This window comes from Dromiciops gliroides, chromosome 3 (genome assembly GCF_019393635.1).
Source record: "Dromiciops gliroides isolate mDroGli1 chromosome 3, mDroGli1.pri, whole genome shotgun sequence".
NCBI lineage: Eukaryota > Metazoa > Chordata > Mammalia > Microbiotheria > Microbiotheriidae > Dromiciops > Dromiciops gliroides.
In genome coordinates, this window is record NC_057863.1 from 337,020,434 (window position 1) to 337,045,808 (window position 25,375).

Here is a 25,375-nt window from a genome sequence, read left to right on the forward strand (position 1 = left end):
ACACAAATACCTCCCCACTTCTCTGGACATTGTGAGAACAGCAAAAGTGAATACAAGGGGGCAGCTAGGTGGCGCAGTGGATAGAGCACCGGCCCTGGAGTCAGGACTACCTGAGTTCAAATCTGGCCTGAGACCCTTAACACTTACTAGCTGTGTGACCCTGGGCAAGTCACTTAACCCTAATTGCCTCACTAAAAAAAAAACAAAAAACAAAAAAGTGAATACAAGCTGTCCATTTGGTTATCTTTCTTCACTCTTGACCGGACTCTCTTCTTTCTTTCTCCTACCTTGCCTTGATGATATAATTTACTTCTCCTCTGCAGGTCCTTCTTGGTGATGCCCTGCAGCCTGCTCGTGCCCACTGCTCTTCACTGCCCCTCAGTTGATCCTCAATTTCAATTCCGTGGAGAGTATCTAGTTAGACATTCTATGATTCATAGCCAAACAATAATCCTTGAAGAGTAGCGATATTAGTGTGACTTTTGTTTAAGGTAGAAGTCTAGAGTCAATAAAGGAACATGGGACATCTAGGTTCTTTTCCTTTTTCCCTAATCATCTTCAGAAATAGATGAATAAATTATTTTGACTGATATAACTACCCAAATTCACTATAAAGGACATGTGGAGAAAGACACTATCTGTATCCAGAGAAAGAACTGACAAATAGAAGTATATATAGAATAATTTCACACACACACACACACACACACACACACACGCACACACGCACACACGCACACACACAAATACACCTATTTATGTCTAATGGTGGCCATCTTTAGGGTGGAATGGGGGAGGGAACAGAAAAAGGGGGAAAAATAAAAATTTACATGACAACTTTATTATATATTTGAAAAGAATAGCAAGTTGTGCATAAAAGTTTTGCATTTTCAGCTTTTTTATTATACTACTGCAGACATGCTTGTTTTAGTACATAAATTAAAAAGAAAATAGATAAATATGAAAAGAAACCTGCAGATTTTTCAAAGAGACCTTGATTACAACAGCTAAAACTCTTGCGAATTTTAAATAAATACATTACTCAAGAGGATCTGCTCCTTGGAATAGACTTAATAAAATGACTTTTTAAACCCAGGATGCCCACAAGTTATATTTTTCTTATTTGACTTGGTTTTCATCTTAACCTTTCTTCTCCTCAAAACTGTAGAATTTCAGAAAGCTTTTCCCTTCCTTATTTTAAGTTGGTTATCATCATCATCAAAACTGCTCTGAAATTTCAGGATTCACTTCTTGCCTTTAACTTACTTTTGTCTAGGAAAACCAACCTGTCAGCTACCCTGGGAAGCAGGCTGTAGTCTGAGGCAGGAGGGTGTTAGGGCTTATAGTATAGAAGGTCATCACATTGTTTAGGCCAGTTTCACACTGACAATTTGACAAGGTTCTACCCTACTTCCACCTGCCACTGTCCCATTGGGGCTAGCATTTCTCCAGTTCTGCTCCTTAGCAACCATTTCTTGAAGATTCCCTGCAAGGAACTATCTTTTGAATCTTCCTATCCTGGGAATATACCAATGTGGATAGTATTTGAAGACTTTTCATCTGTTCCATGTTTCTAGTTCTGTGATTTGCCCATGACTTGTGGGAGGGGAAGCAGAGGTTTGGATAAGGAAGACATAGGTTGTCTCCCCAAACACTTCTGGAGGAGAGGAACTGCTTCGTTTTTGTCTTGTATCCCCCATGACTAGCATAGTGCCTGACACATAGTAGGTACCTAATAAATGCTTGTTGCTTGCTTGCTTGATCAGAACTCAATCAATCCTGTAACATGGGGTCATCTTTTGGGGGCAGCAAACAAAGGAAAAAGTGAAACTGCTGATTCAGCTGGCCGACAGCTTTGTTGAGAAGGGCCACATCCATGCCACTGAGATCAGGAAGTGGGTGACTACAGTTGACAAGCACTATAGGGATTTCTCCCTAAGGATGGGGAAGTACCGCTGTTCACTGGAGAAAGCCCTGGGAGTCAACACCGAGGTAAGTGCACAGAGGGTGCATTGTCCTCCCCTCCTCACCCCATCACTTCCATTCTCATCTGTCACTTGTACCACAGTAGGACCAGACTCTGTCTATGTCATATTTGGCACCCAAAGGTGAGTTTTCTGACAGTCCGCAGGGCTTTCACACTGAGTTTTGTTGTACATGAGGTGGATTACATTGAGTCAGACCTACCAATGCATTCGCATGATGGCTGACTTGGGTTATTGGTACTTTTTATGGCTGTAGAACAGAACTTTTCTCTGAGCCAAGTTAATTAGCCCCCATTGGGAATAGGACTCATAATTTTGGCCTCATTAGCACCCTACTGCACTCAACTGATCTAACTGGCAAATTGCTATAGGTCCAGCCATGGAGGGGGTTGCATGTTTCAGATGCTATTTGTGTGAGGATCCTAGAGACCGAAAGCTTAATTGTTGAAGATATAGGACATAGTTGATAGGAACTACAGAATAGCTATTTGAGGATAGGGAAGATAAAGATGATTCTTATACTGTTATTTTAGGCAATGGACTCATGGAACCAAATTAAATCTAGAATCTATAGTTGGGCTAGTCATGGTGGCTCATGACTTACAGTCATGCTGCTGCAGAGGAGGCTGAAGATGGTAGATCACTGGATCTTGGGAATTCTGAGCTATAGTGCATTGAGCTATTGGATGTCTGCACTAAGTACAGCACCAATAGGGGAGCCCCTGGAAAGGGGGCAGCAGACTATCTAAGGATGAGTGAACCAACCGAAACCATAAATGGAGCAGGTCAAAGGTTCCATTCCAATCAGTAGTGGATTGGGCCCAGGAGTGACCACCGCACTTCCAGTCTGGTCAATATAGGCAAAGGAAGAGGGGGGGAGGGAGGGAGAGGGGAAGGAATGAGGGAGAAAGGAAGGAGGGAGGGAGGAAGGAAGAAGGGAGGAAGGAGGGAGAGAGGGAGGGAAGGAGGGAGAGAGGGAGGGAAGGAGGGAGGGAAGGAGGAAGGAAGGAAGGAAGGAAGGAAGGAAGGAAGGAAGGAAGGAAGGAAGGAAGGAAGGAAGGAAGGAAGGAAGGAAGGAAGGAAGGAAGGAAGGAAGGAAGGAAGGAAGGAAGGAAGGAGGGAAGGAAGGAAGGAACTTTAGATAATCCAACAGACTTTGTTGCAGTGGTAGTAGTTAAAACTGCTCCATTCAGCCAGATCCCTAGCATCATTTCTCATACCAACCCCACTGTCAAATTCTAGCCTTCTGCAGAGGTAACTTTCTAAACAGGAACATAGTGGATTATGAGTGAGCAAAGAGATGGGCCAGCCACTCTTCCCTCCTGTCCAGGGCAGGCATCTTGTGACTGAAGATGTTAACTTTCTTCCCATTCCTTCTTAGTATCATATTTTGTCTCAACACAAAAGATGTGGGTATCAGCTTCTAAGAGAGACAGAGCCTCTAATGCATAGGAAAGCAAGATGAGAAAATGATGAACAAATAAAACATGAGACATATAAGGGCAGGATCTCCAGAGCAGAGGACATGGAAATAAATTTCAAAAATGTAGATCTGTCGGCTACAATCACAAGTCTTTGTCATATTTTAATTTAATTTAATTTTAATTTGATAGTCAACCAAGTCAGCTTAGTTCTCTCATGAGGAATTTTTATAAAAATTATCCAGAGAAGTCAGGGAAATCAAATATACTTAAAAAATTGTGGATCACCTGTATATTCCATTTATTCAGACACCTTCTATAATTTCTAAGATGAATGACAGATTGGATTGTCTATAATTGGGGAGTGGAGTCAGCCAATTTCTTCTCATTTTTACAGGTTAAGGCTGTAATGGGGTGTATCTGAGCTTTTCTTCAGGAATCTTGCTTGTTTGATTGCAGAATTTGGCTAGGGTTATAGGACAGGAAAGAGTTAAGGCAGGTTGGGTGTTAGATGGACAATGATTCCCAATTTCACATTGAACACATGTCAAGGGAGATCAGCTCACCCCCAGCCCCCAGCCAAAGATCAAATGCTAACTAATGTCTATATCACATAAGAAAAATTAATATACCCATCAATTATTCTTCTTTTTAGCCTTCCATTCCCAAGGATAATTGCTTGTTTAAATAAAAGCTTGTTCTTATTAAAATTTTTTAAAAATAAAAGCTTTTTTTTATTTCCCCAGGGGCATGCATTTCCACACAACTAAATTTCACAAATTTTTGTGTTTCATTGTCAAAAGGCAGGCTCCACCAAAGAATCACATGCTAATAGCTCTGAGCAAGGTAGGAGACTTTACTCAGTTGGTTATAGAACACATTTGTTAGCCTTAGTAGACACATAATTATTGAATGTGTTCTCTTTTTTTTTTCCTGCTGTGAGCATTCACCTGGGGTGCAACTTTTGTAATGCCAATTTCAGGTAGAAAGAAAAGGATTTTAAAAACAAACAAGCCTTCCCTCCCACAGGAGCATTTATGGGTTTATGGTTTTGCTTCTGGCTCGTCTTCTCATCTCCTTTCTCTGAAAGCTCATCACTCTGGCTATCTTTCTCTTTCCCGCCCCACCACCTTGTCTTTTGAGTGGCCTCTCTCACAAAGTGATCTTCTTCAATCCTTCTCTCCATAGGATAACAAAGACCTGGAGCTGGACATCATCCCAGCAAGCCTCTCAGACCGGGAGGTCAAACTACGGGATGCCAACCACGAGGTCAACGAAGAGAAGCGGAAATCAGCCCGGAAGAAAGAGTATGTGTTACCTGGGCAGTCCCAGTTCCCAAAAGCAAAGAGACATCAGATAAGAAGTATCCCTTTCCTTTATTCCCCATGTCCAGTCACCAAGTTTGGAAAAAAGGACAGAGCACTGGACTTAGAGTCAGTCTATGATTTCAGATCATACCTCCGATATTTACTAGCTATGTGACCCTGGGCAAGTCACTTCACCTATGTCTGCCTCAGTGTCCTTATATCTGTAAAATAATATGGCTGGACTTAATGGAAGGTCCCTTCTAGCTCTGAATCCATGATTCTATAAAACAGCTATCCATTCCTTTTCATTCCCACTGACATTCATTTATTCAACAAACATTTATTTTATTTTTAACTTACTCTTTTCATATTGTTATTTTAAAAATGTTTTTATTGGTCTGTTGTTTTTTTCAATCATCGTAGTTTTCTACAGTATTCCTACCCCTTCCCTTCCTAGAGAGCAATTCCATATAGCAAATAGTATTTTTGTAAAGACAAAAAAGAGGGGCAGTTAGGTGGCACAGTGGATAAAGCACCAGCCCTGGATTCAGGAGGACCTGAGTTTAAATCCGGATTCAGACACTTAACACTTACTAGCTGTGTGAACCTGAGCAAGTCATTTAACCCTCATTGCCCCACCAAAAAAAAAAAAGACCAAAAAAAAAATTAGGAAAAATTCAGCACAGTCAGTACATTGAAAAAGTCCAAAAACACATACAATATGTAACACATTTGAAGCTCTCACCTCCATGAAGGAGTGAGATGGGACTGTCCTCTCCTATCTCTTCATCCAAACCATGCTTCAATGAGCATTTAAGTTTCACATTTATATCCTTTCACCTCCTAATAATGGTCTCATTTCATATCTCCCAACGTTCTTGTAACAACCCAAGCCAGACGGGGTACTTCTCATTGGCATATGCATCATCTTTACTGATGATTCCCATATCTCTCCCTCTACTAGCATCCTCTCACCTGAGCTCCAGTCTTCATCTCCAGTTGCCTACAAGATGTGAATATGTGGGTTAGCAAAGCCCATGTTATCATCTCAAACTCAATTTGCCTAAAATTCAATTTAACTTCTTTCCTTCCCAAATCAGCCCCCTTCTGAACTTCCTTACTTCCATAAATTGTACTATTGGTCTCCCAGGCAACCAGGCTCAAAACCTTGCAGTCATGTTTGATTTCTCCCTTTCCTTCATTAATCATGGCCAGCCCACCTTGGAGCTTTGACAATCCTTCCTTTAAAATGTCTCTTGTCCATTCCCACTGCCATGTATTCATTCAGCAAGTATTTATTAGATTTTTACTATGTGCCAAGAAGTGTCCTAGGCATTGGGGATGCAAAGAAAAAATATAGTTCCTGCCCTCACAGAACTTATATTTTGTCAGAACACCCTATTACCTATTCCAGGCTCATATCACCTCACTCTTAAATTATTTTAGTCTCCTTACAATGTCTTTTTCTCCATTCTCTTCTGCACACTGTTGATGGATTAACCTTCCAGAAATGATGCTTTCATCATTTTTTCCCCTTCCTGAACATTTTCAGTGGCTCCCCTTTCTACAGGAGGATTCAAAATCTCCTTGGTCTGGCATTCAGGGCTCTTCACATTCTACTTCTTTTCTTTTCTTTTCTTTTGGGGGGGGGCAGGGCAATGAGGGTTAAGTGACTTGCGCAGGGTCACACAGCTAGTAAGTGTCAAGTGTCTGGGTCAGATTTGAACTCAGGCCCTCCTGAATACAGGGCCAGCACTTTATCCACTGTGCCACCCAGCTGTCCCTTTTTTAGTTTTTTTATTTTTTTTTGCAGGGCAGTGAGGGGTAAGTAAGTGACTTGCCTAGGGTCACACAGCTAGTAAGTGTCAAGTGTCTGAGGCTAGAATTGAACTCAGGTACTCCTGAATACAGGGCCATTGCTTTATCCACTGCATTACCTAGCTGCCCCCACATTCCACTTCTAACCTACCTGTCTTTCTAGTCTTCTTCCCCCAATTCAAATTGCCCACTCCATCGGGGTTGGCCTTCTCATCGTCCTAAATATAGGCCTGGTGCTGTTATCCTGGCTTAGGAGGTCTCCTTTTTTTTTAATACAATTTAAATCCTACTCATCCTTCAGAGTTCAACCCACCTCCTTTGTGGAGCCATCTGGACAACACCACATGACATTGATTGTTCCTTTCTCTGAAGTTTTGTAGCACTTACTGTCCATACCATTAATCTGACACAATGCCTTATATTGCTTATTAGCATGGGGATAGGATCAACTAGGTAAGCCCAGTGGGGAGAGTGTTGGACCTGACATCTGAAAAGCCAGAGCTACAGTCCAGCCTCAAACACTTCCCATCTCTGTGATCCTGGGCAAGTCACTTAACTGCTTTCTGCCTCAGTTTCCTCTACTGTAAAATGAAGGAAATAATAGCACCTAACTTGAAAGTTTCTTGTGAGAATCAACTGAGATAATATTTGTAAATCCCTTAATACAGTGCCTGGCACATTATAGGTCCTTCATAAATGTTTCCTTTCCTATCTTGTCTTTCTCCATCCCACTTTGGGATCTTCCAGCCCTTGTGTGACAGAGAGAGGACTGGAACTCATGTCTTCATGGTCCTAAGGCCAGCTCTCTACCCTCTACTGCCCCCTACCTCTCTTGTATTGTTATTATAACATTTAAATTCACCAAACATATACTAAACACATGGTATGAGCAAGGTGCTATATTTGGGGCTGGAGATAGAAAGTTGAGAAAATATCTCCACCCTCAAGTTTACAATATAGGGCTGGTGGGGGAAGTTTATAACTTGTTACATAAATAATCTAATTTAAGGTAGAGTGTGATGGAAGTAAATGAAAAAATCCAGACAAAGTGTTCTAGGAAAATCTAAGGAGAAGCCAGGTGGCTGGTCCCCAACAAGATTATAAGCAACTTTACCATGTGAGCAGGGAGGAGGGAGGAAAAGAAAGGAGGGATAGAATTTAGAACTCAAACCTTTAAAAAAATCCAAATGTTAAAAATTAGTTTTATATGTAATTGGGGGGAAAAATCCTATTTTAAATAAATAAATAGCACCCCAAAAAGATTATAAGCCACTTGAAAGTGAAGATTATACCTTAGGTTTAATTAGTGAGCCTCATAGCCCCTGACCCAGGGCTGAAGATAAAGTAGCTGCTCAGTGAATACGTATTGATTTAAGTTGATTGGGAAAACCAAGGTCTTATCTAAGACCATGAAATTTTTCAGTTAGAACCAGGACTATATCCCAGACCTACAGATTCCAGGTTTTTTTTCTAGGTAGATCACAGAGCATTTCAGGAAGGCATGGGAAGAACTCATCCTTTTCCTAATGACGACATCATCATCACACTTTAGATTCACATAGGACTTTATCATTTACAAATAATTCCCATTTGTTTTTTCATCCAATCCTCCCAAGTGAGATAGCCTAGGCTGTATTAGTATTCCTATAATGCAGATGGGGAAACTGATACCAAGAACAGTTACATGTTTTGCATAAGGTCACATAACTAGTAAGTGGGAGAGCCAGGACTAGAATCCAGATTTGTTTGAGAAACAGCATGTAATTGTTGCTACAGTGCTAGATCAGGAAGCAGAAAGACCTGGGTTCAAGTCTGTGACCTCGGCAAGTCACTCATTTCCTACTCTGTAAAATGAGGGGTTGTGCTCAATGATTTCCAATATCCCTCTGAAGCTCTGTATCTCTGTGATCTGAATCCCAATCTGGTGCTCATTCCTGGTTGCCAGGTTACTCTCTACCTTCTCAGCAGAGGGACCTCAGAAAGGAAGGGAGGGTGGATAATGATAGGCTGCTTCCATTGGGAGGAAAAGCTCCCATCCATCCAGGCAAGTGAATAATTTGTGCCCGGGAGTAGATACAATGGGGTATGTTTAATGAAGAAGATGTAATCATGGGATTAGACTGTGTGGCTGCCATTCAGTCCTAGGGAGTACTTTAACAGCTTAGGAGGAAATAAGGCTTTGAGGAGTCCAGTCAAAGGCAGGTTTGGGGGGAGCCTGGAGCTGTCGAGGGCTTTCAGGCATTCTCCTTGGTGTTACTAGGCAGATAGGGAAGGACAGGGATAGTGGCAAAACTGCATGGGAGGTTCTGTTCCTTCCTCGCCTTCCACCTAATAGATCGGCACCAGAAAGGACTCTAAATGCAGGAAAGGAAAAAGGCACATCTTCCCCATCTCCATTTTATCCTGATCCACCCATCTCCATGAAAGTTCTGTTCCAGCACCTCCCACTGGGGAACATGGGATTACTAAAGCCATAACAATAGAGGGAAAGCTCTGACAAGCCCTGCAAAATCAAAAGAATTTCATTTATGGTTTGAGGGATGGACCATCATCCTAGCTCAGTTCAGGGAAGCTGATCACTACGTTAGTCACTTTATGACGTATCCACTGTTCACAGCAACTCGTGAAGACCTCCTCACGACGAGGCATGTAGCAGAAACAGTGCTAACCTTGGAAACGTCCAACCTGGGCTCAAATTCCGACTCTGCCACATATTCTACAATAGGGTCACAGAAGTATTTAATGACAAAGCTAGATCTAAGACCTAGACCATTTTTTGCCTCCCAATCCAGGGCAATTTGTGGCCATATCATGGTGTTTCTCTGAGCCAAGTTTTAAGTAAGAGAATGAATATTGATGGAAAGGACCAAAGAGGACAATCAAAAATGGCCTTGTTGCACAAGTGTGTATGGATGACTTACTGGAAGACCATGTGTTGTTTTTTTCTAGATTCATCATGGCAGAACTCCTCCAGACAGAAAAGGCGTATGTAAGAGATTTACATGAGTGCTTAGAGGTAAGTCTAAGTGACTTAGGAAGTAAGTACTTACTGGAAGTGACTCCCAGCCCTGTCAGAAAGATGGCCCCCTTGACAATGGTCCAGGATTGTAGAAAGCACAGGAACGACTCTCTTCTTTTCTTAAAGGGAAGCAGAGAATTAAAAACAACAACAACAACAACAACTGTCTCAAAAAAGACAAATACCCCTGGGGACAGAAGAATCATATGGGATCATAAAGTTATTTGATAAAAGAAACTAAAAAAAATGCTCACAGACTGGGTCTATACCTGCCAAGTAAATTGGAGAATTAAAGTAATTATCTAGATAATTCATGTTTAAAAACAAAATACTTCTCTCCCACTGGTCATTTAGTAAGCATAGGTTGGTTTGGGGTGGGGAAGGGCAGTGTTTCTCATAGAATCTCCCTTCATCTCAGGGGATGAATTTCACCTGAGATAGTTTGGGATGATTTAGCATATTCAACTTTGATTTTTTTCCCCCCACTTTGTTTACTCTCCTGTTTATGTACTTAATCTTACATTCCCCAGTCTGGGCCCTGAGCCAGAAAGTGAGAGGGCCTGTCTGTTCTTGTTTGTATTTTCACACGTCTATGCCGGGGTTGAAACCTGTTGGTGTCTTCCAGACGTACCTGTGGGAAATGACAAGTGGTGTGGAGGAAATCCCCGCTGGGATTCTCAACAAAGAACACATCATCTTTGGCAACATCCAGGAGATCTACGATTTTCATAACAAGTAGGTTGGTGGAAGATTTCAGGGGAGCTCAGTAGGAGCATCGATCGTAGAGCTGGAAGGGAACTCAGAAGCCATATAGTCCAACCTCTTCATTTTACAGATGAGGACACTGAGGCACATTGAAGGTTAAGTGGCTTGGCCAAGGTCATACCGAGAGTAAGCATCAGAGACAGGCTAGGTACACAGATCCTTTGTCTCCTGAACCAAAGCTGTTTCCACTGTGTGGCATTGCCACCCAGAGAGGTCTCTAACTAACAGAAGGTAGTAGATCTTTTCAGAGTCTGGAGCTGGAAGGGATGTTGGATATCATTTCATACAGAACATACCTGAAGCAGGAATCACTTTTAAAAGATACCAAACAAGTGCTTATCCAGTCTTAGCTTAAAGATCTGTAGTGAAAGAGAACAAATGACCTCTTGTAAGTGGTCCATTTCCATTTTTCCCAAGGTCCTTAGGGAAATTAGTCAATGTTGCAATTTTTACTAAGGGCCTACTGTGTACCCAGCCCTTCAAAGTACTATGAATGAGGGAGCAGCTAGATGGCACAGTGGATAAAGCACTGGCCTTGGATTCAGGAGGACCTGAGTTCAAATCCAGCCTCAGACACTTGACACTTAACCAGCTATGTGGCCCTGGGCAAGTCATTTAACCCTCATTGCCCTGCAAAAAAACTAAATTAAACTAAACTAAAACTAAACTAAAAAAAAAAGTACTATGAGCTAGATAACTGGATAAGACAGATATAGACCCTATCATTTAGACAGAGTCTGGCCCTGAGGAGAAGAGATCAGCAAACATAAAACTATTAATGCTTTACAGACTAGGGCTCCAAGTAAGTTGTTGCCCCCATACCTCTCACTCCACCACACACCCTTGTCCAAAATCTTCCAGGATCTCCAGTAGAGGAGGAGAGAGCTTAATGGTCAATGGTGCCCCTTCTCATTCCCCTGCTGAGTAATTTCAACAGCAGTGTCAAGCGCGCGCGCACGCGCGCACGCACACACACACACACACACACACACTGACTGTAAGTTCAAAGCTTTGGGGAAATGAAAGATAGATCTTCCTTTCAAAAAGTCTGGAAGTTCTCTGAAGGAAAATCTCTCCTTGTACCCTTATTGGATTAAGAAGAACCTGTGTAGATGAGATAGAAGGATAGTAACCCAATTTCTGGAGTCCAAATATCCCCTCCCCCATTCTCCAAAGTCAACTAAGGTTCAGGCATTAGTTACCAGAGATCTTCTAAAAAGCCAATACTTCCTTCTAAGTATCTGAAAGCGAAAGCAAGTATTTCTAAGGAGCATAAGATGCTCAATTGTGAAACAAACATCCTCTTTATTGATGGTGTATCTACAGGATCACAAATATACTTAGTTATGTGGAAAGCCCACAGCACTTAGGAAAAAAAAAACATAGAAGAGCTAAATATTTGACTGTTACTGTTCTCTCCTGGAGAGCCCAGAGATCCAGTGTTAGCCTTGTAGTACTATGATATGGGGTGAGCCCTAGGATTCAATTAAAATCTCCCTAGTGATTATGATTCCAGAACTGGAAAGAAGAATGGGGAAGGATATGTGTGAACCAGAAAGGAAGATCGCCAAAAAATAGAGTGTGGCTGGGGCCTACCTGAAATGGTAGATAGTGAGATCCCAGAATAGAAGTTCTATCCATGAAAGGGATGGAAAATACCCAATGTCTCCCAAACTACTCGTTACCAAAAAAGCATGATATGAATAAAGTTCTAGTTCCCCATTGAGGTAAAATGTACCTTGGCCATTTCCATACTTTCCAGCCATTCCAGTCTTTAGACAAGTGAAGAAAGGCGGGAGAACCCACCAAGACTGAAACTTTCATGGGAGGAGGACTTGGGGAAAGTTTCTGCCTTGAGAGTTCTTTCTGGAATGGTTAACCCTCCCCCCAAATACCAAGGAACTTCTCATCTCTCTTTTAAAACCTACCTGAGCGGGGCAGCTAGGTGGTACATTGGATAAAGCGCCGGCCCTAGGTTCAGGAGGACCTGAGTTCAAATCCAGCCTCAGACACTTGACACTTACTAGCTGTGTGACCCTGGGCAAGTCACTTAACCCTCATTGCCCTGCAAAAACAAACAAACAAACAAATAAATAATAAATACCTGATATCATAGTTCCAAGCTGGAAATCAGAAATTGCTTGAAGAAAACCAATTCACCTGCCAGTTCAGATGATCTAGGGTCCATTTCATGGAAAAGGCTAAGACTAGAAGCCAAGTTCTTTGCTAATTCACCCATTTGTTTAAATAAATTTTATAGCACTACCTGTATATAGGTGCTGAAAACAGCATTATAAATAGCATGCAGATGAGTTCTAATCATTTTAAATTGTGCTGCAGCTACCATATTGAAAAGTGGTTATCAAAAATGACATTCTGCATCTCTCCCAAGAATCTTGCCCTCAAGAGCAATAAGAAATCTGTCAAGGAATTCAATAAGAAATTCAATAGAAATTCAATAGGAAAATTGTCAAGCATCAAAATTTCTATGAAATGAAAAATTCAGCATGCAAGAAAAGTCTCTCATTTTGGTATAAAGGCTTAAATGAAATGGTCATACAAATTCACAGTCACCTCCATCACCATTTTTTCTGACTGGAACTCCAGTATGTCACTCTTTTATCGAGAGGAACATAAATGGGGGCAGCTAGGTGGCTCAGTGGATAAAGCACTGGCCCTGGATTCAGGAAGAATCTGAGTTCAAATCCAGCCTCAGACACTTGACACTAGCTGGGTGACCCTGGGCAAGCCACTTAACCCTCATTGCCCCACCCCCAAAATTGAGAGGAGTATAAATGAAAGAAAGCAATATTTAATGTTAAACACAAAAAAATCAGTCCTTTTTTCCCCCTTATCATTTTGTCCTCTGCTATTAACTTCGACCTTTGACAAGTCATTTACCCTTACTGGAGACACAGTTTCATCATCTATAAAATGGAGAGAGTTGAGCTCAATAATCTCTAAGGTCTCTTTCAGGGTCTTATGACTTGGTAATTGAATTCAAGAATATTTCTAGAATAAATGAATGAATAAAAGACATTTATTAAGCACTTACTATGCACTGGACACCATAAACAACCTGGACAGTCCTGTCCTCAAGAAGCTTATAGTCTAATGGAGGAAGATGGCACATAAAGAAGGAAAGCTAGAAAGGGAGAAAGCATATGTGTGTATATATGTGTATATGTGCATATGTGTGTGTGTGTGTGTGTGTGTGTGTGTATATATATATATATATATATATATATATATATATATATATAGAGAGAGAGAGAGAGAGAGAGAGAGAGAGAGAGAGAGAGAGAGAGAGGGAGAAAGGGAGAGAGAGACAGAGGGGGGAGAGACAGAGTGGGGAGAGACAGAGGGGGGCAGAGAGCAAGGGGTGGTGGAGGGGGAGCAGGGCATGGTTTGGAAGTGACATGGAAGCCCAGATTGGGTTTCTTGTTGTTCATTTGCTCAGACGTGTCCAGTTCTACGTGACCCTATGAACGTTGTCCATGGGGTTTTCTTGGCAAAGATCCTAGAGTGGTTTGTCATTTCCTTCTCCAGTGTGTCCACATTTTACAGATGAGGAACTGAGGCAAATAGGGATTAAAAGGAGACTTGCCCAGGGTCACAGAGCTAGTAAGCGTCTGAGGCTTGATTTCCTGACGCCAGACCTGGCACTCTATCCATCGTGCCACCCTAGCTGTCATGGGACTGGGGTAAGAGAAGACAAAATCTCAGCTATCAGAGCTCAGGGTCTCAGAGGTAGATTGTAGGTTCTGGTGGGAGGGGTTGCGGAGCATGGCCAGAATCAGGAAGCATGGTTTGGAAACAGCAGGGAAGTGACAAAGAAGAGCGTGTAACATTAGCAACTCTTATGTTCTCTTTCCACAAGTAGAGTTCTGGTCCTCACTAGACCTAATTCCCAAGTTAAATTTTGGAAAAGTTTTGTCCCAGTGTAGCTTTTATTGCACATATCATACTTTCAGAAGTACATAATGTTGGTTAAGGACATGTATGCACCCAAAATATTCTTCACTTTTTCTAAATCTGAATGTTGGAGATTGCTGGCAACCAATTTTTAGTTTGAAATGCCTGAGAATGTGGAAGAAATGAGTCAGCCTGGACAGTATCATCTTCCTAGAACCATCAGGTGTCACATCTGGGAGGGACTTGATAAATCATCTAGTCCAACCCCCTCATTTTATAGAAGAGGAAATGGGACTTGCTGGAGATTACACAGAAACCAAGTGGCAGAGCCAGGAGTCAAGTCAACTAGCATTGATTAAGCCCCTACTGTGTACCAGGCACTGTGCTAAGTGCTGTTAATACAGGAAAAAATCAGAATCAGTAACTACCCTCAAGGAACTCAGTCTAATGGGAGAGACAGTATGCAAACAAGTATGTACCAACAAGCTCCATCCAGAAAAAACTGGAAATAATCACAGAGAGAAAGTGCTAGCAGTAACTCGGGGCTCCTGACTCCAATCCCAATGCTATTTCCAAACCATCTCCTTAGAGTTGCCAATAATGTTTCGAGTTTGAATTAAGCCTGGATAATTTATGATGTTGGCTGCCAACTGTGGAACACATCCACCCACCTTTTCTAAAACCACTTCCTGGTCCCCATCCTTTAGAGCAATTACTTTTGATGAATTGCGGGAGCATCTGTAACAGTCATTTCAAGTATTAGAGTGAAAGGAAGTCCGGGAGTTAATTGGTTTCCAAATCTAGAATTCACTATTTTATGTAGTCAAACCAGAAACTTTCCCTCTCAGATAAGAGCTCTGTGAGCTGTCGTCCATCCCTAGGGAGCCCTAGACTCTCTAAAAGGACTAGATTTGAATAACCTTCACTGTCGTCCTGAGAATACACATACTAGTGTATCACGCACAAATATTTATTTGCTGGAGGTGTTGTCAACTTGTTGATACCTCACAAGCCTTGCTGAGCTATTCACCCATTGATAGCCAGGAAGCACAGAAACATCCTGTGTATTTCTACTGTGTATCCCTGCATTCTTTCAGATATAACAGGATGGAGCACAAGAGGGCAGGTGGCAGACTTTGTCTTCAGTGTCTCCAGCCCCACCCCACCCCCTTCCTTTGTTCTTTGCCCTGCTACTTTGGTAGCAGTCTTCCCCTGCCTTTTCTTTGGGTACCCAGTACTCTCCATCAACTAGGCAGCATGGCCTAATGGATAGATAGGCAAGAAGACCTGAGTTCAAATCCTGCCCCAAATACATAAATGACTGTGTGACTACAGAGGGAATCACCACCTTTCAATGCCTTAGGCAACTCTCTAAGGCTATAAATTGGAAAGAAGGGGCTGGTTTGTATTGAAAGAGGGAGTTTCCCCACTGAGGAGTTCCCTAAGCTAACAAATCTCAAGTCCAGGATCTATCCCTAAACCTCCTTCTTCAAAACAAAAGGATCTAATAGAGTAGCGATTTATACTTGTTGATTGCTTGCTGTTGGCTCAGTGGCACAATGGGTAAAGCACTGGACTTGGAATCTGGAAAACATGAGTTCAAATCATGCCTCACACACTTGCTAGCTGCGCAACTCTCAGATAGTCACTTAGCCTCTCTCAGCCTCAATTTCCTCATCTGTAAAATGAGGATAATAAGAATACCTAGGGGCAGCTAGGTGGCACAGTGGATAGAGCACCAACCCTGGAGTCAGGAGTACCTGAGTTCAAATCTGGCCTCAGACACTTAACACTTACTAGCTGTGTGACCTTGGGCAAGTCACTTAACCCCAGTTGCCTAACTAAAAGAGAAAAAGAATACCTACCACCCAGTGTTGTTGTGAGAATTAAATGAGCACAGTGTCTGGCATATAGTAAACACTGGATAAATGCTTATTTCCTTCCTTCTAATGATTACTTTGAGCCCCCTTTCTTGAATTTTCGATTGAAAAACTTTGTTATAACACCTTCCCACACACACACACCAAAAAAAATTAAATTAAATTAAGTTAAAAAGAAGAAATTCTGGGCATAAGAGGGCAAGATTCCCTCTTGTCACTAAGCCTATGTAGAAAATGCCAAAAGGAATGGCTCATGGTCTTCCCTTAGGGGAGAGAGATTTTTGGTTTGACTTCTATATAAGTAGTGCTACTCAGACAGGTTTACATCAGCTTTTTACCACTCAAGCCTGCCTGGCACCACGGCCACGACTGAATATGCAAATTGTTAACTGAGTTAGATTAGCTTGTGTACATGTGATTCGTTCTAACTTCGCCAAGCCAAGCTTTCACACTTTGGCATTGCTTGGGTAACCTGAGTCACCTGCTTCTAACCTTGGCCAGCCTAGGGAGCTTGGATTAGGGCATCCTTCACTAAGGGACAGTTGTTGAAGTGCATCTCTTTATGCTCGGAGGCTAAGAATGAGCAGCACCAGTACAGAGTGAGCCCCTCGATGCAGCTTAAGGTCCCTGAGCCTCCACTGATTGCACCCTCCCCAGCAGCCTGGGCGTAAAGGAGTCTCTGGTGTGAGTTGATGGGAGGGAGCCAGAGGGCACTGAGCCCTCTGGCTTCACGCCTGGGACCTTCAGATTGCAGCCAAGCAGTTTTTGAAGCTCTGCTTCCTGATGGAACAGAAATTCAAATGAATTACTGTGAGCTCCCTAAGTGAGTGCAATGTGTTGGCAATCTCTATTGAACACCCCACCCCACCCCCACCCCCGCCTCAAATCTCTTCAGTCTCTTTTAGCCTTTTTGTGGGTATATTCTTTTATTCTTTCAGAACTGGGCATTGAGGAGCAGCTAGGTGGTGCAGTGGATAGAGCACCGGCCCTGGAGTCAGGAGGACCTGAGTTCAAATCCGGCCTCAGACACTTAACACTTACTAGCTGTGTGACCCTGGGCAAGTCACTTAACCCCAATTGCCTCACTAAAAATTAAAAAATTTAAAAAAAGGTAGATTTCCTTCAAGTAGCTGCCTTAAATTCAAATTGTCCATGGTCCCACATTAGGACACATCACCACCACCTCCACCATTATCATCATCATTGCTAGCATTTATATAACATGTCCACAAGGTGCATTACATATGTTTTCTCATTTGAGCCTATGTCTTGTCACTGAACTCAGATGACCCTGGAGGAGAGATTGAGGCAGAAGCCTTTGCACAGCCCTGCCTCACTTAAATCCAATTCACTTGCAAGTCAAGACATCACCCTCCTGATGTCATTGGTCTTCTTCTAGAACAAAGGATAAACGACAACCAGAAACCACATTTGAGCCTCACAACAGCTCTGTGAGTTAGGCACTGTTATTATCCCCATTTTACAGAAGAGGAAACTGAGGCCAAGTAAGATCAAGTCACTTTCCCAGGGTCACTCATATAAGTAAGCATCTGAGGCCAGATTTGAACTCAGGAAGATGAGTCTTCCTAACTCCAGGCCTGGCTGCTCCCTGGAATGGACCTTAGAGGTCATCTAATCTAATCTTTCTCTCAAGGCAGAAATCCCTTTTACAATATCCCTGGGGCTAACCATCCAATTTGAATCTGAATATCCCAAATTAGAATACCAGTCAGTCCAAAATAGACCAACTTCTCCCCAATTCCTTCCACACAAGACTGTCCATTCCATTGTTGCCGAAGGTTCTTCTTTAAACTGAGCAGAATGAGCCTTTAACCTTCATTCAGTGGCCCTAGTCCTATATTTAAGAGACACATGGAATATGTCTATGGACCTCTTCCATCTGACACTTTTTAAGGACTAGAAGATGCTACTGTGCTCAAGCTAACTCTTCTCTTAAACAGCCCTGCTTCCTTCATAAAATGCTGTCTCTAGATCAGTCACCATCCTAATTTGCCCTCACTCATACTCTAGTTTGTAAATGTTCCTCTTCAATTATGACATTTCAAACTGAACTCCCAATAGGGTTTGACCACTTCAAAGTAGAGCAAGACCATTTTCTCTGATGCGTGGTATTTTGTTCTTTCTCTTTTTTTAATTTATTTTTTTGCGGGGCAGTGAAGGCTAAGTGACTTGCCCAGGGTCACACAGCTAGTAAGTGTCAAATGTCTGAGGCTGGATCTGAACTCAGGTCCTCCTGAATCCAGGACTAGTGCTTTATCCACTGAACCACCTAGCTGCCCCGAAGAGTGGTATTTCTTCTGACAAACCTTATACAACATTTGTATCAAACAGTGTCCAAGTTTCTTTGTCCAGGGCACTGTGCAAGATCATGAGGAAACACTCTCCCGCTGCCCAAGCTTTTGTATGAAATATTGCCTCATAGTTATTGGATGTGTCAGTGACATCTCTTAAGTCTTAATAATTCTCCAAGAGCTTTATATCTAACTGTCTGTTCTGGAAGAAGAAAAATGATACTCCTATCCTATGCTCAATTCATCTCCACATATTAAATACAATTTTTCATATAAATGAGGTCCTTAAGAAGTAGACTAAAAGTAGCTAGAAAAACCATGTTTAAACGCTCCATAATCTTCAATCAATCTCAGGAACAAAGCCGCACTTCTGTTCAAACCTACCACATTTGCCCAAAGAAGGTAAAGATGATGTTGATTAGACTTATTTACATCCTCAAATGCCTGAAGCTACAAATGAAGAAGTAAACCCAATATTACCAGTGGTCCAAGTTTAGATTTAGAAGGTGATGAGAACTTTGAATGATGGATCCACATCCCTGAACAGTTATGAAGCCTTACCTCTAGGCACAAGCCAGAGCTGAATGTCATATGTGCCTCCTTTTGTTACACATTCCTTGTCAGCAACAAAATCACTGGTCTTTATGCAAGAATTTTGTATTAGACCCCGTGGGGATACATAATTTTTCATTGTACTGCAGGGCCACTTGATTAGGGAGAATAGGGTGCTGTGAGGTTTGGATGCAAAAGGAAGAACAGGTGATGCCTCATAAGCCAATGATAGGTTCATCAGGGACCTGCCTGCTGTGTTTCTGGGGCTGCAGGGATTGAGTTCATTATTTCAGCCACAACTACCCAGAATTTTTAAGCATGTTAACAGAAGGAGCAGAGCTGGAATATCATTTTTCAGATAAGCCTCTAAGTGGTGATGAGCGAATAGAAGTGTGGAGAGAATGAGTGGTGAAAATAGGCAACAAGTCCCAGTGGGGCTAACAGCAGGGACTCGGCCCATGCCTTGGGTCTTTCCCTCCGCAGGTCTTGAATTCTGCTGGAGGCTCCCTCCAGTAGACAATAGTTGTGTAGAGCTTCAGTTTTCAATGGGGTTTTGATAGGAAGTTTCTAATTTCCAATCAAAGGCACATGAGCAAGCAAACCTCCCATCAGGAGCAAAGATGGGGAGGCATTTATGAGGATTTCTGGGGGACCAATGGGAACAGAAAAGTAATACAAAATTGAGAAAGGAGAAGAGCTAAGAGTTGATTGGCTATGGGAGAAAGCTTCTAAAATTAGGCTAGAGGTTGAAATCCAAGATATACAAGCAGATAGTGAGAGAATACCAGGTAGTACAGGTGATCAAGCCCAAATTAGCTATATCCTGGGGTGAGAGAATTACAGGACTGAAAAGAACTGTCAGATGTGAATGCTAGGGAACTATGAGTGATGTTTTGAAAGGTACTGGGGAGTGGAAGAAGTGCTGCAGGACTGGAAAAAGGTAAATGTTCTAATTTTCAAGACAGGGAGCTTGGCCATAGGCTCATGATCTTGATGTTGAATCTTGGCAAACTCCCAGGACATATTAAGGGAATGATCTGTGAGCATTTAGAAAGCAAAAGACTAAATGCCGAGAGCCAACATGGCTTTTTGAAGGATATATGGCCATTTGGGGGGTGGGTATTAGTCAGCTAGGTGGCGCAGTGGATGGAGCACCTAGCCCAGAGTCAGGAAGGCTCATCTTCTTTAGTTCAAATCTGGCCTCAGACACTTCTTAGCTGTGTGACCCTGCGCAAATCACTCCATTCTGTTTTCCTCAGTTTCCTCATCTGTAAAATGAGCAGGAAATGGTAAATCACTCCAGTATCTTTGTCAAAGAAAACTCCAAATAGGGTCATGAAGAGTCAGACACAGAGCAGTTTGGTGGTACAGTGGATAGAGCACCGGCCCTAGAGCCAAGAGAACCTGAATTCAAATTCAAATTCAGATTCAGACACTTACTAGCTGTGTGACTGTGGGCAAGTCACTTAACCCCAAATGCTGCAAAAAAATTTGGACACAACTGAAAAACAACTGAACAGCAACAATATTAATTAAGGGAGGAATTCTTATTCAGGTCTCTGAAATTCAGATCACATATTTTGGCTAGTTTGGGAGGTTCACGGATGATGCTATGGGTCCAGCTCCATGATTTGTGCTGTTCCAGAGTCAACATTCAATATATCCTAGAAACAGAAGTATAGAACAGTGATGAAGCTTTTGGCTTCTGGATCCAACCTAGACCCACCTGATTATGTTGTTTAAGGAACAGCTGTGTTTGGTACAGACCAAAAAGGATCTTATTCCTGGTCTCCATCCCCAGAAAAGGAGTGTCTAGCAACAAGCCCTGGCCTGTAACATTGGGCAGCATAAAAATGAAAACCTAGGACTCATTAAAAGTATGTACTTTCTTCTACATGTGTTTCTGGGATAGCTTAGCAAGAATGAAAGGGCAAGGGATGGCCCCCCTTGTGACAAACAGCGAATTTCATGCTGTTAAATTTAATTTGTGTTTAGTTCTGTCACTGACATTAGTGAGGTAGAAACTGAAAATAGGACTGCCTGAGCTCATCATGAAACACTATTCCACTCAGACCTTCATTTTATGGCCAAATTAATGTTTCACAGTGAATTTCATGCACCGAAGTCTCCATTTACATGGAGATTTTGATGCTTGTCAACCTTCAGACTGCATATCTATGAGGAAGAGTTAATGTCATAAAGAAATTTAGAGGTCGTCTAAGCCAGTCTCCTTGTTTCACAGATGAGGAAACTGAGACCCTGAGAGAATTAGGCAATATCAAAGGTCACAGATCTAGTAAGGGGTAGTTATGTTTCAAACCCAGCTCTTTCTTTCCTTCCTTCTTTCTTTCTTTCTTTCTTTCTTTCTTTCTTTCTTTCTTTCTTTCTTTCTTTCTTTCTTTCTTTCTTTCTTTCTTTCTTTCTTTTTTTCAGGTCAAAGAGGGTTAAGTGACTTGCCCAGGGTCACACAGCTAATTAAGTGTCAAGTGTCTGAGTCTGGATTTGAACTCAGGTCCTCCTGAATCCAAGGCCAGTGCTTTATCCACTGTGCCACCTAGCTGCCCCAAACCCAGCTCTTTCAACCCAAAATCCAGTGAATTTTCTTTGGAAGTTCTTGCAAACAAGGTGTATTTTTGACAATCCTTTTCAACATGATATCCAGAGTGCAACTTGAGATGATCATGTTATTGTCCCTTAGAATGCTGTTCTCAACACCTATATGAGTTCCTGATTTTTTAAAAATCATTTCCCCCATTTGCTAAGGGGGAACATGGCATAGTGGACAAAAGAACCGGCCTTGAGGCCAGAAAGATCTGGGTTCCAACATCGCCTGTGATACATATTGGCTGTGTGACCTTGGGCAAACAATTTGACCTCTCCAGAGCTTGAAGCAACTTCTTAAGATGATAAATTGCAAAGAAGGTGCCAACCTGTCTTGGTAGAGAGAATTTTCTCATCTGGAAGTTATGTATACCAGTGAAAGCACAGGTGTGGTTCTGCCACTCTATTTTCTTTTTCTTTTGGGGGGCAGTTATCAGGGTTAAGTGACTTACCCAGGGTCACATAGCTAGTAAGTGTCTGAGGTCAGATTTGAATTCAGGTCCTCCTGACTCAAGGACTGTTGCTCTATTCACTGTACTACCTAGCTACCCCTCTATTTTCTGAAAATAACTTTAAGGGGCAGCCAGGTGGCGCAGTGGATAAAACACTGGCTCTGGATTCAGGAGGACCTGAGTTCAAATCCAGCCTCAGACAGTTGATACGTACTAGCTGTGTGACCTTGGGCAAGTCATTGCCCTGCACACCAATAAATAAATAAATAAATAAATAAATAAGTTTGAGATAACTAAGATAACTACCCTACAGTTGTAGAACAAGTAAAGAAGGAAACTCCAATGAGATCAGAGGGCCTGTTGGTTCTAAATTGAAGATTTGGGCTAAAATTAAAAAACATTATTTTTTCAATTCCATTTTATAAATGTTTATTAAGTATCTACTCTGCATAAAGCACCCTGCTAGGTAGTAGGAATATAAAGATAGACATGATATAAGCCCTTGTTTCATACAGGGAACAGCTCCATAATCATTAGGAACTGAAACATGGCCCCATTCAAAGACAACATTGGGTTACCATTATTATTGTGGTGGTGGTTGCTCTTCATATCAATAGGTGGGGGGGGGCAAGTATCATTATCTCCATTTTAGAGATGAAGGAATGAGTTGGGAGAAAACATACAGTAAGCACCTACTATGTGCCAAATGGGGAACTAAGTGGCACAGTGACTAGAGCACTGGACCTAGACTCAGGAAGACCTATTTTCCTGAATTCAAATCTAGTTTTAGACACACTAGCTGTGTGGCCCTGGGCAAGTCACTTTGCCTCAGTTTTCTTATCTATAAAATGAACTGGGGGCAGCTAGGTGGCACAGTAGATAGAGCACTGGCCCTGGAGTCAGGAGGACCTGAGTTCAAATCCGGCCTCAGACACTTAACACTTACTAGCTGTGTGACCCTGGGCAAGTCACTTAACCCCAATTGCCTCACAAAATAAATAAATAAATAGATAGATAGATAGATAGATAGATAGATAGATAGATAGATAGATAGATAGATAGATAGATAAATAAATAAATAAAGTCTTTGCCAAGAAAACTCCAAATTATAGCCACAGAGAGTCAAACATGAGTGAAACAACTGAACAAAATGTGTCAAGCACTGTGCTAAACTCCGAGGATACAATTCAAAAGCAAGACAGCCCTTGTCCTCAAGGACCTTACACTCTAACCAAGAAACTCCACATATGGAGAATGTTGGCCAGAGAAGGGAGTTTTGGCAGAGGGAGTCTCAGGAATGGTGAGTGGAGCTATAGGGCAATCATTTGTCACAGCCTTCCCAGAAGAAATGTTAATGTTGATTTTATTATGGTTACCAGGGCAAAAAAATGGAAAAGGGTGGGGGAAGGAAATCATAATACATGAGGCAGCAGGAAAGAAGGCAAAATGTTTCAGGTAGAAGGCAGCTAGGTGGCACAGTGGATAAAGCACCGGCCCTGGATTCAAGAGGACCTGAGTTTAAATCTGGCCTCAGACACTTGACACTTACTAGTTATGTGACCCTGGGCAAGTCACTTAACCCTCATTGCCCCACAAAAACAAAAACAAAACAAAACAAAATGTTTCAGGTAGATAGGATGTGAAGTTGGGTGTGGAGCTGGCTCGATTTATTGAGTTAGGTGAGTTTCTACTCACTCATTGGTCAATCACCAATCAGGACAGTTCAGGCTGAAGTCAATTTCAAAACTAAGTGGATTAACTCCCCTACCAGATGGGGAGAGGGGAGAGGGGAGATGGGGGAGAGGGGCGCTGCTGCTGCTGCTGCTGCTGCTGCTGCTGCTGCTGCTGCTGCTGCTGCTGCTGCTGCTGCTGCTGCTGCTGCTGCTGCTGCTGCTGCTGCTGCTGCTGCTGCTGCTGCTGCTGCTGCTGCTGCTGCAGAAGGAGGCAGATGGCAAGATACCTGGGTGGATGGCTGAATGGGACATGAAGCAAGATCTGGGGGCTTCTGGTTATATTGGGTGAGTTACCAATCAGATGATGAAAGGTGGGCTCAGTGATTTTAAGTGATCTTCCCAAAGTGACATCCAATGCTTATAAATATCAGAGCTAGGATTTAAATCCAGGTCTGGGGACTTAAAACCCCAGAAATGAAGGGAAGTCTAGATCAGGAACTACAATATAAGCTTATGATTCTGACCTTGGCAGTCTTAAGGGAATCCAGCATAAGGGTAGGAAGGGCCTATTCTAACCTCTGTTCTCCCTGGGGCCTTCTAGCCCCCATTCTGGACCTGAAGCCTCCTCCTTGTAGGGGCTTCCTATTTAATGGGAGGGGTGAGATATAGGGGCAGAAATCAGGAGTATTGATTAAGTACCCCATTGTGCCACAGCACAATGGGACTTACTGAGAACAATGTGAGGGTGGAAAAGGGAACATAACAAACAAACAAGTGAAATCCAGGACACTCGTAGGAGAGATATCCAAATACACTCATTACTTTATCACTCACTAGAGCTATTAGAGGCTGCCAGGAAGATTGGTGCCACCTACAGCAGGTGGAATTAGTCAAATCAATGCAGTCATCACTTAATTTCCTTTCCTAACAGAGGGAAGCAGAGGCACCAAAAAGCCAAAACTGTGAATAAACCAAAAATCCATTATGTTTTCTTTTGAATGCTGATTTTTTCCCCTTTCCCTTACCTTCTGCTCTCTTTTCTTTGGTTTTCTTTTTCCTTCTTTTTTTCCCCCTCCTGATGATGGGTGGCTTCAGCTTATGTTCAAACAAGTCTGTATTCCCTGAGCATACAGGGCTTCACTTGTTGATATTTCAATTTGGAATGAATACAGTCAGCTTTTTTCTTCCCACCGATCAAAAAGACTTACAGCAGAGATAACCTAAAATGGCAGATGATCATTTCTGATTAGCAGTGGAATATATTATATGGTTTCCCCCCTTCCTAGCTGTTCCCTAACTCACACTTTTATTGAATTGAATTTATATTTCTTCAGCTCCCACTGACTGATGGTGGAAAGAAAGCTTCAGAAGCATGTATGGGGTAAAGGGGAGGTGCAGTATGGTACAGCAGAAAGAGCTGTTGAGTCAGCGGATGTGGGTTCAAATCCCATCTGTCACTTAGGACTTATTTGACCCCTTCCAGAAGTCTTTCAACCTCTCTGGACTTCAATCCCTCATCTATAAAATGAAGGGTTGGACTACATTAATATCCAGGCTCTTGACCATGACCCTCTAAGGTTAAAAATCTTATCCCACAATGTTTACAAAATAGATTATCCAGATTGATTATCCAGTCTAATTCTTGATATGGTTCTCTTTGAGACTCACATGTGTG

General features: G+C 42.2%; 1 protein-coding gene across 11 annotated transcripts in view; it reads left to right on the top strand.

The window, feature by feature from the left end:
- The window catches only part of KALRN (kalirin RhoGEF kinase), a 991,119-nt gene that overhangs the window by 627,484 nt on the left and 338,260 nt on the right, over positions 1–25,375 (top strand). For all 11 annotated transcript variants that reach the window (XM_043992602.1, XM_043992601.1, XM_043992603.1 and 8 more), the window contains 4 exons: positions 1,810–1,992; positions 4,595–4,713; positions 9,481–9,547; positions 10,176–10,285. In XM_043992602.1, coding sequence (XP_043848537.1) covers positions 1,810–1,992; positions 4,595–4,713; positions 9,481–9,547; positions 10,176–10,285 — 479 coding nt within the window. The remainder of the gene's footprint in view (positions 1–1,809; positions 1,993–4,594; positions 4,714–9,480; positions 9,548–10,175; positions 10,286–25,375) is intronic.